General features: G+C 50.7%; 1 protein-coding gene across 1 annotated transcript in view; it reads right to left on the reverse strand.

The window, feature by feature from the left end:
• CPNE2 (copine 2) overlaps positions 1-14,435 on the reverse strand; it is a 31,499-nt gene extending 17,064 nt beyond the window's left edge. Inside the window, exons 1-5 of the mRNA XM_041400420.1 lie at positions 14,241-14,435; positions 8,873-9,052; positions 7,465-7,539; positions 4,668-4,739; positions 1,076-1,159 (exon numbers count right to left, since the gene is read on the reverse strand). Of these exons, the coding sequence (XP_041256354.1) occupies positions 1,076-1,159; positions 4,668-4,739; positions 7,465-7,539; positions 8,873-9,052; positions 14,241-14,408 (579 nt within the window). The 5' untranslated portion in view covers positions 14,409-14,435. The remainder of the gene's footprint in view (positions 1-1,075; positions 1,160-4,667; positions 4,740-7,464; positions 7,540-8,872; positions 9,053-14,240) is intronic.
• Positions 14,436-15,648: the final 1,213 nt, after the last annotated feature.

A 15,648-nucleotide genomic window follows, 5' to 3' on the forward strand; every position in this document is an offset into this window, starting at 1 on the left:
GGCTTTAGCACCTTGAGAACGTGACCAGCCCAGATCAAAACACCACAGCAGGTATAAACGAGGGAGAGGAGGGGTCAGCTGGCCCTGCTCACACCCACCAAGACCCTGGTACTGCTCTCTGCCTCCTTGGCTGTGGCTCTGGCTCATGAGAGACACGAGGCCAGGTGCTCATGCACTGAAACTGGAGGTGCCTGAACACCCAGCTTAGGTGCAGGGGTGGCAAAAGCTCATTTTAACCCTTCCCCACCTCACATCACATCTCCCCAGGTCACAGCTCATCCTAATGTTCCTGAAAGAGGAGTGAGAGTGGCCCAGGGCTCAGTCTAAGCCCAGGATGAGATCAGAGATTATCACATGCTTCAAGACCATCTCCCTCTCTGCATGCTAGATACAGCAGTGCACAGAAAAGATCTCAAGACTTTGCTGGCCCCAGTGAACCTTCATCTGCTGGAGTCCAGCAGCCTCAACTGGACACCAGAAAGCCAGCTGTAAGGTTTTGAAATCCCTGGAGCCCACCCTGCTCTACAGGCAATGGATGAGATAACGCCATGAGGGGCAAGAGGAGCTGATGTGAGAATGGAGATGTCTCAGCAGCTCAGTTTGGAGTTTTACTCACCTCTGTTCTGTGAACCAGCATCCACTTCCCATCATCACCTGGTTTATAGAACTCCAAGAAGGGGTCTGACTTCCCAAAAAGGTTTCCCCACCTCACATCACATTTCCCCAGGTCACAGTCATCCTAATGCTCCTGAAAGTGGAGGGAGAGTGGCCCAGGGCTCAGTCTAAGCCCAGGATGAGATCAGAGATTATCACATGCTTCAAGACCATCTCCCTCTCTGCATGCTAGATACAGCAGTGCACAGAAAAGATCTCAAGACTTTGCTGGCCCCAGTGAACCTTCATCTGCTGGAGTCCAGCAGCCTCAACTGGACACCAGAAAGCCAGCTGTAAGGTTTTGAAATCCCTGGAGCCCACCCTGCTCTACAGGCAATGGATGAGATAACGCCATGAGGGGCAAGAGGAGCTGATGTGAGAATGGAGATGTCTCAGCAGCTCAGTTTGGAGTTTTACTCACCTCTGTTCTGTGAACCAGCATCCACTTCCCATCATCACCTGGTTTATAGAACTCCAAGAAGGGGTCTGACTTCCCAAAAAGGTCCTGGAGGGAGAATAACAGGATGGGTTACATGGTGCTCTGCAAGCAGCAGAGGTCCAAGAGAGATGTTTCTGTGTCACTGCCAGCTCTGCAGACACTCTCCTGTCCTCATGGGGCCAGGTCAGGCACTCTGGCAATCAGCAGCACACCCAGGCAGTGTCCTGCCCACCTCCCTGTCCTGGTTGTGTGAATCCCCTTGATTTCCCCAGCACATTTTGTGAGGTGGGTGTGCTGGCATCCCAGCGTGTGCCTGTACCCAAAAAGCTCTCTGGACACAGATGCCACAGAAAACAACCCCAGCTGGGAGGCAGCTGCGTTTGGGCTTGGAAAAACATCCAAACCCTCAGAGGAAAAACAGAATTTTGAAGTGCATGTCTTGGGGGAGAAAGGAAGAAAATCCACCCTCCTACACACAGCAGTAAAGCATAAGCAGAGGAAGTCTTTAAAGAGCGAGCTGCCCTGGTGTTGACAGAGATCATGTAACACCCTGAGATACGAAGCCCTGAGTCAGTGTGTGCTGCCTCTGCTGCCAGCGTCTCCTCAGATAATCCCCCGACAAAGGGCTCTGCTTTGTGAGGAACATGTACACACACCCCTGCTGGGAGCCAGCCCGGGGGCTGTCGGCACCGCAGCCCGGGGAGGAGGAAGGCGCTGGTGGCACCGACAGGGAAACTCCAGCTCTTCCAGGCAGAACTTCATTCCCATTCAGAAAAAACCAAGGAGCTGCTAACAAGAAACCAATTCCCAAATACTCCAGACAATCCATAGAGAATTCAAGTTATTTCAGTTGGGTTTTCCTCCTAGAGGAGGAGGGTGGGTGTCTGAATCCTTCAAAGAGCTGGAGGAACTTTTTATGGGTTTGTGCTTCTGAGTGATGCAGTAGGGATGTGAGGGGCTGTGCATGGAGGTGGAGGAAACATGGACACTCCAGGACCTCCTGTCCACAGCAAGCCCAGGAGATGGCAGCTGGGATGCACATGGGTTTTAGCGATATCCCAGCAGAAAATCCATCAACATTTCTATCTAAATCCTGTTTCTGAAGCCAGCCAGAAAAGTAAATCACTGCAAAGTGTTTTGGCTTGGGAGAACTACAACTTGCTTCAGTCAAAATTCTTCTGCAGAGAAGCAGACCATAAAGGCTCTCTGGTGAGATGAGGTTATTTTTTTCCTACCCTTTTTCACACCTTTGTAGGATAGAAACACAAGCCATTCCTTCTGCAGCTTTGTGGCTATAGCACAGCTCTGATCCTGCTCACCCACCACCTGGGCTTGGCACTTGCAGGCTTCACAGGTGGATTAAAGAGCCAGTGGTGGGTACCTGACCCTGCCTGTGCTGGCTTAACCTCCAAGCCAAGGCAGCTCCATCAGCAGCAGCAGCCCAGCGTGGGCTGCTGGAGGCACCGGGGAGCTTTGAAGGATGTTTGCTGCCATCCCAATGGATCAGCCTGGCTTGCAAGTCCAGTCAGCCTTGTTCTGTTCAAAGCAGGGTGGGAGATGCCTCCAAGCCACAAGATTGTGGGCTGCTATTTTAAAACATCAAACCCACACACATCTCATCCCTGCAAACCTGGCAGGAGATGGAAACTGAGCAAGCAAAGGAGCTCGGCAGACCAGATCGATCTGCAAATTGATCCAAGAATCTAAATGATCCAAACTGGTTTTAACACACTGTGGAGAAGGAGGGTGGAGCTGGCACTTCCAGCAGATACAGCTCCCCACATCACAGCTTCCAGCAGCAGTCCTGGCTTGCAGCACTTGTGTCCCCCAGCCATGCTGAGGCATCACTGCCCTCCTGCTTTCCCCACCGCTGTGGTGGCACGGACAGCTCTGGGCTTCACAGGGCTGGTCCCAGGTGGAAATACCTCCTCTTCTGCAAGATATTTTATCTTTCAACAACTCTCCCAAGAACTGATCATAAGGTATAAGAGCCCCAGGCTGAATCTGCTGCTGACATCCTCCTGCTTTGCCGTTTCAACATTTAAATCAAGGTAGTGAGATGCAGGTGGAGAGGATGGAATGTGATGGGGAGGAGGACCTGCCTGCAGCCTCAAAGAGACCCCAGCCTCAGGGTAGCCATGGCAGAAGGAGCTGCCTGGGGCTGAGCACAGCTCCAGGCTGGGTTTGTGGCACAGCTGCCAGTAAGGGATGACCACAGCTTCAGCTTGGTATGTGCACTAAAGATGATCCCATGACCCCACCACAAAGTCCCGTGAGATCCAGTCCCTTCCTGTAATGTCTGAGCCTGTAGCCGTGCTCCCCAGCTCCATGCTGTGTGGTACAGGATGCTGCAATTCCCCAGGCTGCAATCTTAACCTTGGTTTTCTTTTGTTTATTCAATTTTCCACTGTCTTTCCTAAGCTTAAACAACTTTTACCCAGCTCCCAGGTCTACATTTCAACCATAACCAAAAATAACACAAAAATACTCTTTTCCATCCAATATCCCTGTTCAAGGGCCATTTTAACTTGCATTAAGTGACCTGAGCACCCTTTGCCCATGAGCAGGACTTTGAGCACTGCAGCTCTGTCCTGCAGTATGGGAATTGGCAAAGAAACTTTGTCAGCTCTTAGTGACAGCAGGTGGTCACTGAGCACAACGTTTCTGTTGACACCTATAGATGAAATGGAGTTGTTTACTGTTTGTTACCTCTTAACTGGGGCATTTGGCTCCTTGCACTAAGCAAGGTAAGTAGAAGGGTGAGGAAACATCCATTTCCAACAGGTGGGGAAAACAACTTGGATAAACCAGATACCCACCGAGTTTTAACAACAGGACTGGGTGAGCCTCATCTTCTGCCCCAGCAAATACCCTTCTGTCTGGCTGCTTGCTTTACCCTGTTTTCAAAGAAACTGAGGGCCGTCCTGGCAATAAAACAAACTCTGGAGAGACTAGGAAGAAGGAAAAAATAATATTCCCACCGATTGCTTAGCAACAGGAGTGGTTCAAGAGGAATAGCTCTGGTTGCCTGGTAAATAAGGTCATTCATGATGCCATTCAGAGAGGCTCACTGTTTCCTGTGCATCACATCCAAAGCAAAGCTCATGTGCTGCCTGCCTCTGCAAGATCCTCACTTCCTTGGAGAAGACAGGCCCTACACTTTGATACAGAAGCAGATCTTTGCCCCATTTGCAGAGGGGCTGAAGGTGACAAGCCAGGAGCTCTAAGCTCGTCTGAGATATTGGAGTCAAGGGTCATCAAAACTTCCAGTTCTGTCAGGAGGCAATTCCAAACAGCTGCCACTGAGGGAGTAAATCTGCTGTCTCTGAGACATGCTGATACACAGATGCCATACAGAATCCTTCCATCTGGAGATGTGTGATGAAGAAACCCCGTGACAATAGGGAAACTGAGGCACAGCTGTACCCAGCAGCTAGAGGATGTCATCCAGTTTAACCCTGAAGTTTTCTCCAGTGGGGTTGCTTTCTGTCACTGCTACACCCAAAGCAGAGATTTCTTTAGATCTCAAGGGAAGAAATTTAACATTGCATCCCCCAGACACAGCTCCACTCACCTTTTTATCCAGTTTTCTGCCAGCCATGCTCAGAGTAATCACCCTGTTATCTGAGAGCTCCTGGGCAGCTATCTGAAAGACAAGGGAAGGCTGCATTCATTTTCAGCATAAAAAATTAAGCTTCTGGTTAAAAACTCAACCCCTTTTCTTGAGTGTTGTGCTGGACTTAGTCTCACATGCCTTTTCTGCACCAGGGCTCATTCAGGACCTCCAAGGAGGAGAAGCCTCCAAGGACTGAGCCAAGAGAAGGAGAAGGCATAGAAACCCTTGCCAGCAAGGTGTGCCACCTCATCCTCCATGTCCTGGGCTGGGCATGGCAAAAATATCCTTAGGGGAACACTTCCCTTAGGGGAAATGCTGGCAGAACCCAGGACTTAGCCATGTCTCCTCGTGACCATCTGGCAAGGCAGCCCCAAGGATGAAGATTCCATGACTGCTCCTGAGGAGCTGCAGCAGGCAGGAGCACAGCCCAGACCACTTCACCTGGAGAGACTTTATCCACACATGCTCCAGAAGGGCTTCAGCTGCCAACTCCCAGTGGGCCAGTTTTGTCTGGAATATGGTCTAATCAGTCTCTTGGTATTTCAAAAGAATGTTTATAACAAAACCCCACATTTATTCACTTTTATTACAAGCCATTTTCTGAATCACTTGTCTTTTTTTTTTCCTGCCCAAGCATCTGCTCTCCACCTCTCCTTTCTCTGATCTCTTGAGGTGGGCTGAGCTGTCCCCCAGCATTCCCAGCTGCATCCTCCTTCTCCCAGGGCAGGAGCCAGCACCTGAACAGCTAGGAACACAGCATGGACATTGTCCTTGTGCACAGTGCCCCAAGCATGGCTGTTTGCTGGCTCTCACAAGGGGTTGTCCCGCACTGAAATTATGCAGCGTCATTACACCAAGGCTTTAAGAAAAACTTGCAGAACTCCAGGGGACTATTTTCTACAGAACGAGCGATCAGAGGGCTCTTGGCACTTAGGAGAGCTGGGGAGGTGGCAGAGATGAGGAGGCAGAGATGCAGCTCCTGCATCTGCCTGGGCAGCTGGGTGAGGGGATGAGCCACAGCTCCTGGACAACCTCCTGGCCTTCCCATGGTGGACACAACTCTTTGGTCCACAGAGAACCCATTCATTGCATATGAACCCCTGTTTTCCCCTCTGCTCCATACAGAAGTTCCCTACTGCCATGCCATGGAATTACTTTTCTCTCCCACCTAGTCCCTGGTGGGTGTAAGCAGTCACCAAAACCAGCAGGAGGAAGAGAAACTGTAGGGAAGAGGATGAAATCTGCCCTCTCCTCAGCCCCACAAAAGCATGCCCAGTTGGAATCCAACACTTTAGGGCTCCTGTAGGCTACGTAAAAGCCAGGTGTGCAGACAAGCCAGGAATGTCCTTGTGCCACCCTGCCACAGGTTGCTGGTGGCATCTTCTCATGGCCAGCACAGACAGTAACAACATCCCCACCACTATGTCCAGCAGAGGGGTGCAGCAAGATTTTAAAACTGACTTCTACAAACATGGAGGTTTGCTTTGGGATCTTCTCTCTTCAAACTTAGGGGCCCCCACACAGTCCCATCTATTCAGCCAAGGTTCTTCTGCTGTGTTCACCTGTGTGGCATCTCAGCTAGGAAAATGGATATTTGGGCAAAGCTGAAGGGAATGAGGACAAGGAAGTCAGGCTTTGGCTCCAAGCTCCCTGAAGCCTGCTCCTCCAGTGATGTCCACAGCCTGTGCTCCAGCACTGCACCAAGCAGCAGGGAAAGGTGCCCACCACACTCAACCCTGCTGTCATCACCCAGTCCAGGCCAGGAGGAAAAAACCCAGATCAAGAAATTGTATCACTTCTACAAAATTAAACATCCAAGGGGCAGCGACATCTGCTTAATGACACATTAGTGACAGAACAGGACCTTCCTTTTTCTAAAGCACGTAGCCTTTGAACTTGACCAGAAACTTTTCCAGCTCTTCCCACTCAAGCATCAGATGGGATGTGAGAGCCTTGGGAATGGCCCCACGTCTGAACCTCACTGCGGCTTTTCCTCCTGCATTTAAAGACTAACTGCAGCAATTAGGAGAGAAAAATGTCTTCCCCTAAAGCAAACAGCAACAGAGATGCACCAGGTCCCAGGCTTTTAAACCTTTCCCATGCTTTTTCCTTCCTGTGGAAGGAAAGGCCTTGCTGGCCTTTCCTTCCACAACTTGGCAGCGCATTTCACAAAACCCACAACACAGCAGAGATCCAAAAATGATGGGAGCTGAGGTAGAACAGAAACACACCTAAATTTAGTATCTTATTTTTAAAAAAGAACATTGCTAAAGAGCTCCGCAGCAGGAAGGCCACTGCCCGAAGGGGTCTGTATCAGAAGCAGTGGCTGTTGCCATGAGAGTTGTTGCCATGGCACATCCTCATCCTACAAACAAAATCACCCATCCCTGCAAAAGGAATGAGCCCTATTACCTGTCGCTGCACCAGAGAGGTCTGAGCAGGCACCTTCTACCAGATAACGAACAACAGCAGCACAGATTTACTTTGTACTTCTCCAGACTGAGGTATTTTTTATTTCTGAGACTGAAGCAGATGTTGAAGACTCACAGTGCTAAGCACAGGAAAGACACTGAGCAAGATCGTCCCTGTCCCAAATAAACTGTCCTCCAAACAGACCAAAGTGGCCAGGAAAACAAGAGGCAAAGGGAAAAATATTCAAGAGATGCACCCCAATCTCCTGGACCCCCTGTGAATGTCCTGAATTGCCCCCATCCACCTTCACAGGCCCAGCAGCAGCACAAAGGAGCCAACATACCGTTATCATCCCCTTCCCAGCTGGCTTGCCATTCCCCAGGAGGAGAGTCCTTGTTATTTTCTTGCTGGAGACAATCTAGAGAAGCCAAAGACAATAAAGCCATGATTGTACAAGTGATCAAAAGCAGACTCATAAGCAACTGATCATTGCTCATGTTGGTTAATTCAGATTAAGCATTTGCAAAAGCAGAAGAAAGGCACCAATATGCAGGAATGACTGTGAGAGTGGGAATATCACCACTGACAGCCCAGCCCGCGGGGTGCAGAGAAGTGGCAGCACAGGAGGCTGAAGCATCACTTCCCACTGAACCCAGGGACCAGTGGAGGAGATCAGTGGGTCTCACACAGACAGAACTACTGCAATTTGCTCCCAGCAACATCACCACTCCCTCCTCAAGGCCCATTTCACATACTTCTACCATGACCCCTGCTAGCACCTTGATTGCAGGACATATTTCCATGGATGGATCCTGATTACAAGCTGGATGCTCTCCCCCAGCATCATTCTGGACCCCCTGAGCAGGGACAGCCCCCCAAAGGCATGTTCTTCCCTTCACTTCTGGTTTGTAACAGGATACACAGAATAAACTGGGAAATTAATTAAACCCTTGAGAGTTTCTCCAGCTCAGTGAGTTTCAGATCTGGAGAACCTGTAATTTTCCTTATGAGGTGCAGATGCCCACATGGAGATCCAGCAACCCGCTGGAACTACCTGTGCCCAGATCCCAGCCTCTGCATTTGTGCCAGGCACCACAGCAGCTCTCAGCTGCAAAAAGATGGAAAAAATCCCCCTCATTCCCTGCTTCTGAGCCAGAGGACAAAGACATTTGTAGAGTGTAGCTGCCAGCTTCTAACAGGGTCTGGGCTCGTGAATGAAAATACCTTCCAAAAACTTATAAATTGCATTGTGCCCCAAATGCTTTTCCACAGGAAGAGCAGAAGACACATTCCAGCACTAACATGCTCAAGCAGGAGGAAAGTTTTGCTACACAACAGCAATGGACAAAACTTTCAGAAAGAGAAAACCCAAACTGAGAAAGAAAAGCAGACTACCTTTAAACATCTGCATCCTAACTTTAAGTATCTCCAAGTTTCCCAAGCCCAAACTGGTCATCAGGGCCCTTACTATAACTCATGGTGAAGACAGAACCAGAAGCTTCCAGCTGATGTCTCTTTGCCAGCATCAGCAGAAACCCACACCATGACTAGCTTAGACTTGAGCAAGCAGACATTCCCTAATGTGGAACAGCTCAACCTCAACAGCTGAAGCGTGACAAGGAAATTAAATCTGTCTTTCCAGGAAGGAGCCAGAAAACTTTGCATGGGGTAAGAAGAACAGTGGCAATCTCACCACATCCCTGTGCCTGATGTGTTTTGGGGTCCCCTTGCTGCAGGGACCTCAGACCCACCGTGCCCAGCGTGCAGGAGAACTCGCCCAGGAAGTCGTGCTCATACAGCTGAGTGCTCGACTTGTCCTGGTCAAACAGGGCAAACTTGAGCTTCTGCACCTCTTCAAAGTGGTAGTCAATGATGAACTTCTTGGCAAAAGCTGGGTTGAGGTTGTTCACAGCTGTCTCTGTCCTGTCCAGCTGCAAAGAAAAAGTGGCATTTAGGCAAGTGCATCTTACAGCTTTGTCACTGAAAATTAATTCAGCCAGAGCCACGCAGAAACCCCACCAGAATGAGCACACCAAGCCCTCAGCAGAGCTGTCCCCAAACACAGTCTGGGACACCCAGGTGCACAAGCTGGGATCCATCTAGACACACAATGGCACATCATGCAGAGCTGCCTCCCCGAGGATGGGCTGCATGGACACCCCTCCCACCCAACAGCCAGGATGGAAGTGCCCACCAGCCAAGGTCAGCATGGACCTGAGGATCACTGCAGCCAGAATTGCTTCATTTGCTTCTAAGCCCTGTTCTTCCATGAGCTGAGGCTGTCACACATCTCTGATCCTCAACCAGACCCTCACAGCTGTAGTACCAGACTTGTTTCTTCTAGTCTGTGCAGCCAGCAACAAGGACAAGCAAAACAAGAAGTGTCATGAACCAGAACACAACTTTCTAGCATTTCCCTCTGGAACTCAAACCAAAACATCCATGTGGTTTCTTCTTTATTGGCCTTCCATAGATAAAAAGATAAAAAAACATCACCACAGTCCCTTTTTTTCATAGATTTAATCAAGCATTAGTAGCAACAAGAGGCGGGAAGGGCCCAGAGACAAAACTTCAGTAGATATTGTCACCCTGAGCTGTTGCGAGCAGGCTCAAAGCAATGATGTCCCTGGTGAACTGGAAGGGCAGGCACAGAGAGGAGGATGGAGACTGGAAGGCACACGGGGAGCCCAGTGTCACAGGGGAAGCACCACGGCTCCCTGCAGCATCCCACAGCCAGGAGCAGGGACAGGAGCAGAGCAAACTTGGCAGGCAGCTGGTGGAAGGGTGGGTTTACATCACTGCGTGGCACAGGTGGTCAGAAAGCCTTGTGTGAGCCAAAGAAACACCCTGAGGACAGTCAGGATGGAGGTCCTGGAATGCTGCCCTCCAGCAATGGAACTTTGGTCCCAGACCCCGTAACTCATGCTGCAGGAAGGGTGGTAGCACCAGCAGGGATCCTGTCATGAGCTTGCACAAAGACAAACCCCCAGGATTTTGGCCAAAGTGTTAGAAACTGGGGAATCTGAGGCTGAGAAAAGCTGGTGTATTTACTTCTGGAAGTCCACAGGCAAGGAGAGTCTGAACTCTAATGTCAGAACCTGTATTCCCCCCCAGACACGCTGAAAGGCAGGAGACAAGGGCAAGTTTAGGGCCTGACATGCAAAATATCCTTATGAAGCTGAAAGGGGCAGGAAGGGCATGGGCAGCAGAGCCTGAGAGCTGAACAAGAAACACCCACAGCTGGAGGGGATCCTCCAGCCTGCAAAGCAAGCAGGAGCTTTGTCAGAAGAGCAGCAGATGGTATCATGCTGGTATCACTGCTCAGCCTGGAGAAGATAAGGCTCTGGGGAGACCACAGAGCGCCTTCCAGCACGTAAAGGGGTCCAAGAGAGCTGGAGAGGGACTCTGAACAAAGGTCTGGAGTGACAGGACAGTGGGGGAATGGCTTCCATCTGACAGAGGGAAGGTGTAGATCAGATGTTCTGAAGAAATTCTTGCCTGTGAGGGTGGTGAGTCACTGGCACAGCTTGCCCAGAGAAGCTGTAGTTGCCTCACCCCTGGAAGTGCTCCAGGCCAGGTTGGATGTGGCTCTGAGCAACCTGGGCTAGTGGAAGGTGTTATGACAGCACTGGCATTTTGCCACATCACCCCGTTATCCCAGGATATGGTAACGTGGATATTAGAAGGAAATGCAGGGACTGTCCAGTGTGATTTTATCAAAAGCTGCTGTTCTCAGTGTCTGGAAAGACCATCCCATCTCCCTGTGGGACAGCACAAAGCCTCTGGCCATGCTGTGACCCTGGCTGGCATTCCACCTTGTCTTGCAGCCAGGACACCCAGTTCTGGGCAAGGCTGAGCTGCCTGTGCATCCCAGGTCCAGGGCAAGACCTCTCTGGAAAGCAGCTGGCATCCCTGGGCAGCAGCAGGCTGTGGGACAGTGGGATGTCTGCCAGAGCTGCCGAGCCAAGAATAAGCAGAGCAGAAAAAAGCCTCCAGAAAGAAAAAAAAAATAAAGCAAGCAAACACATACCTTAGTCCCAAAGAAACTCATTCAGCACAGAAGGGCAGGTTTTGGAGGGGCTCAGTGGAAATGTGGTGAGTTTGCTATATATACACCCAAGGATTGCAGGGTTTTTTTGAAATCGCTCGCTTAGTTTGTGTTAATTGGCAAGAAATGACTAAAGTAAATGTTGTGTTCCCAGAATAGCCACCTGCTGCACCCCAGGGAACCAAACCCATCAACACCAGTGGGCTGTGAGCTGGCCAGGGCCACACAGCTTCACACAGATTGTCCCCTCTCTGCTGCCATCCCATCTCAAAGGAGCCCAGCATCTGCCCAGGGGTGAGCTGGACCAGGAGCAGAGGGCATCCACAGCTCTGCTTCATTTCAGCAGCACAGATACACAAATCCCCCTCCAGGCCGAGGAGATGGGGCTGCACAGGCAGCAGAGATGGATTTTAGGTCCTTCCATGTTCTTCAAACGACTGGGAAGCCAGGGATCAAGGAAAACCAGCCCTTTCACACCCAGACCCCAGTCTGAAGGAGATAACCTGAGGTCCCATCTCCAGCTCTGCTCTGGAAAAGGTGGCTGAAGGAAGGGTATGAAAATACCAGCCAGCTTGAGGTAAACTTGGGAGTGATGGGGCTTTCTTCAACACCCAGGTTCACCACTTTAATCTCCTGCCTAGTGCCAGTGTGAAGCACGACAATATCCCCAGCTGACAGCTGCACAAGGTTTGATTTTGGTTTGGTGAGCACAAGTCACCTTGCTGGTGACCATCACACATGAGGCCTCTTCACACACCATCCCTCACCTGCCAGCAGCTCCTGCCATCCCCTCCAGATCTGCAGTCCCTGGAAAGAACTGGGCCTTTGCCACCAAAAAGCAGAAAAGCATTGGGGTTTTTAAGAGGCAGCCAGGCTAATTTAAAAAATCTGTTTGGATAAGAGCCTCAAAGGGCCACAAAGACAATTAGAGGGATGGAGTGCCTCTCCTGTGAGAAAAGGCTGAAAGCCTTGGGATTGCTCAGAAGGCTCAGGGGAGACCTTAGAACACCTGAAAGGGCTACAGGAAAGCTGGAGAGGGACTGCAGACAATGGCATGGGGGAATGGCTTCACACTGACAGGGGGCAGGGTTAGATTGGATATTTGGAAGAAATTCTTCCCTGTGAGGGTGGTGAGGCCCTGGCACAGGTTATCCTGAGAAGCTGTGGCTGCCCCGTCCCTGGAAGTGTTCAAGGCCAGGCTGATGTGGCTTCAAGCAAGGGCCATGGCAGGGGTGTAGGAATGAGGTGATCTTTAAGGTACCTTCCAAGAGGAACCATTCCACGATTCTACAACTCAGCAAATCGAGCACAAAACCAGGAAATCATCTCCAGCAACACCCCTTGTGCTCAGTGAAAGCAGCTGGAGAGTCTCCAGTGTCCAGAGGGAGGCTGGCTGGGGACCTGCAAGCATGCCCAGCATGTGGAGGTGCTTCCTGCCCCAACATGGGGAGATGCTGTCTGAAGTGCCAAGGGAAGCTCATGCTGAAGGTGCAGGACTGCCTGGATGACTCAAAGGCACAAAGGCAGCTGCAGGGCTGAGTCATGTGTCCCTTGTCCCTGTTCCTGGCACCACAGGTCAGCTCTTTCGTGGCTTCCGCCAGATGACATCACTGGGCAGAAACATCACCCATCTTCACTTCCCAGCCCGTGGTTTATCGTCCCACCCTCCCCCACACCTCCAAGGCTGATTCACAAAGATTTTAAATTCCTATTAAGCTCAGTGAGACAAAGTAATTGTATTTGGGAACAAATGCTACAGCTAGAAAGAACAGTGAGCAGGAATCTTCCTGCTGGCATCAGCTGGGGCCACAGCCCCACTGCCCAGCTCAGAACCAGCACAGGGCTGGTGCCAAAGGAGGAGACCCACCACCACAACCAGCTCCAAGGCCTGGGACATGTCCCTGACCTGGTGTGGAGGACAAAGGGGCAATGAGATGGGATGGATTCCAATGGGCTTATTCTGTCCCCTACATTTCAGTTGTGTTATTAAAGCCATCACTTTCAGACAGGAGAGGTTCCCCTTAGGGCAAGGGACACATCTCTGTGGCCAAAATCACAGAGAACAAGGGGGTAGCTGTGAACCACGTGGCATCACCTGCCAAGAGTCCACCAAACATCCCACCCAGCGAGGTTCTCACAGGCAATCCCACCTCTCCTGACCCTGCCTGGCACCCAGCCACAAGCCAAACCCACACAGTACCCCTGACACGTATGAGTCAATGCCAGCAGCGTCCCCGAGGTGCCACAAGCACACCACACCCCGTGCCAGCCCATCCCACCCCTGCTGACACCACGGCAGCAGAGCACGAGCAAGCTGCTGCTCAAGGCTCAGTCCAGTGCCTACCGTGCCAATTAGAAAGAAGCTAAAAATAGCAGAAGAAAAGAAAAACAAAAACCTAAAAGCACCACACATTTGTATCACATAGAAAGCATCGGGATCAAAACCAGTGGACCGAGACATTACTGACAGAAAGAAAAATTCCTGAAAAGCACAATTAGGTCAGAGATGACACTTATCAAGGCTGGAAAGCTCATTATTCTCATCCAGGCTGTTGAAAAAAGTTAATTGCAGACTGTGGCAAAGTGAGGTTTTCCCCTACACTCTTCCTGCTGAATGTGAGATCAGCTGCTGGACACCTGAGGTGATCCTGGCGATTCCTTGGCCAAGTACTTGAATGAGACCACCTGATTTCCCAGGAACTGGGAAAATTTTTGTATGGTTTACATGATTTAAATCCTTTAATACTCATTTTCTGCTGTACCCAATGTGGGGGCCTGTATCCATCACATGTCCATACTCTGCCTACCCTGCTCCCTCCCAGACCAACCATCTACGGCTGCAAGTATAAAACAGAATTTGCAGTTAAAGCCAATGCCCAGCAAAAAGCAGAAAGCACTGATGGGGGAAGGACCAGTTGTGACACAGAACAATTCACACACTGGTGCCACACACAGCCTCAGGAGCACCAGAAAAGCTTCCACTTCTGCTCAGGGAGGCACGAGCACAGAGAGAGAGACACCAGCACGAGCAAACCACGGGAGGAATAAATCCACACAACAGCAGGACTTACCTCCACCCACTTCCCGTTGACTTCCATGAAGAGGACGCAGAAAGGGTCGGATTTGGAGGTGACATCCCTGTCCAGAAGGTTTTGGCCGCAGATGGAGAGCTCGACTTTGCAGACGCAGTACTGGGAGCCGACGGGCCCCGCCGGCGCGGGCGGCACGGTGTAGGCCATGGAGCCCAGTGGCAGCAGCTCCAGGCACTCTGTGGGACAGCAAACCTTCTGTCAGCCCTGCTGAGCTGGGCACACACGGTGTCCCACAGGCAGAGCCTCTTGCTCTACGTTACACAGGCGATCTAAGCCACGAGGCCTTGCTGGCTGCATCTCCCAGGTGTCCTGAGTGGAAGCCCAGCAGAGCACACCCATGACCTGCTGTGAGTTTGCTCCACAAATAACAGATTTTCAAGGGAAGGTAACATCTTACTCCCTCAAGGGAGAGGGTACACCCCAACCTCTTCTTCCAGCATGCTGGGCTTTTGCTGGCGCTGAGGAGCCACGCTCCCACAGCATCTTTCAGCACAAACCTGGTTGCTGTCTGGCTGTCCCCAGGCAACAGACCACGGACCTGAGTTACCAGGGGCAAACTTGAGCTCTGCTCTGCAAATCATGATAGGGAAAGGGGTGACTGTGAGGAAGAATGTGATGCAGGGCAGCTCCAGCCCTCAATCAGCCCCATCTCCACCCAGCTCCCCAGGCCAGCACAGAACAGTGGCGCTGGCAGCAGTTAAAAAGTCGCAATAGTTGTTTCAGAGCAGGGAAGGCACATGTGACAAGCACTGCATGACCTGGAGCACGATTTACAGGGCCCTGACTAAAAATCCATTTAAAATCTTATCAAGAGTCTGCTACCAAAGCCATTTTGCAGAGATAAATGTGTTTTATACCATTATTAGTGCAAAAACCCATCCCACAGGATAGTCTTGACTTCTGATATACATTTTACTTGCCATGAATCACCAGTGATCTTCAATGGAGAAGAAGGGGAAGGAAAAAAAAAAGGCATTTTTAGATTAATTTATACTAACAAACTTTTGTGCCTATGGTTGCTAGTGGAGAGTGAGCTCTTCTCAGCAGCTGCTTCAATATTTTTTGTCTTCTTTTTCAAGAGTGGCTCCTAGCTTGTCCACTTTATCTGAAGCCCTCAAACATTGCCTTCCTCCACGTTGATAAACCATCTGCTTCTATTTGGCATTGAAGCCCCAATTAATATTATCTATTTGTTTTGCCTGGGTATGAGTATTTACAAGCCCTTGTGCTGCCAGGAGCTGGTCTGCTGCCCTTTTCCCTTGCAGCTCAGTTTCCAAGCTGGAATGGGGATGGAGGGCAGGGAGAGGGTGATCCCAGCAGGGAGAAGGAGCTCTGGGCTCACCACCAGCTGTCCTGAGTGCTCAGCCCTGCTGCAATGAATTCTGAA

This window comes from Onychostruthus taczanowskii, unplaced genomic scaffold (assembly GCF_017590055.1).
Source record: "Onychostruthus taczanowskii isolate IOZ18803 unplaced genomic scaffold, ASM1759005v1 scaffold18, whole genome shotgun sequence".
In the NCBI taxonomy this organism is placed as follows: Eukaryota; Metazoa; Chordata; class Aves; order Passeriformes; family Passeridae; genus Onychostruthus; species Onychostruthus taczanowskii.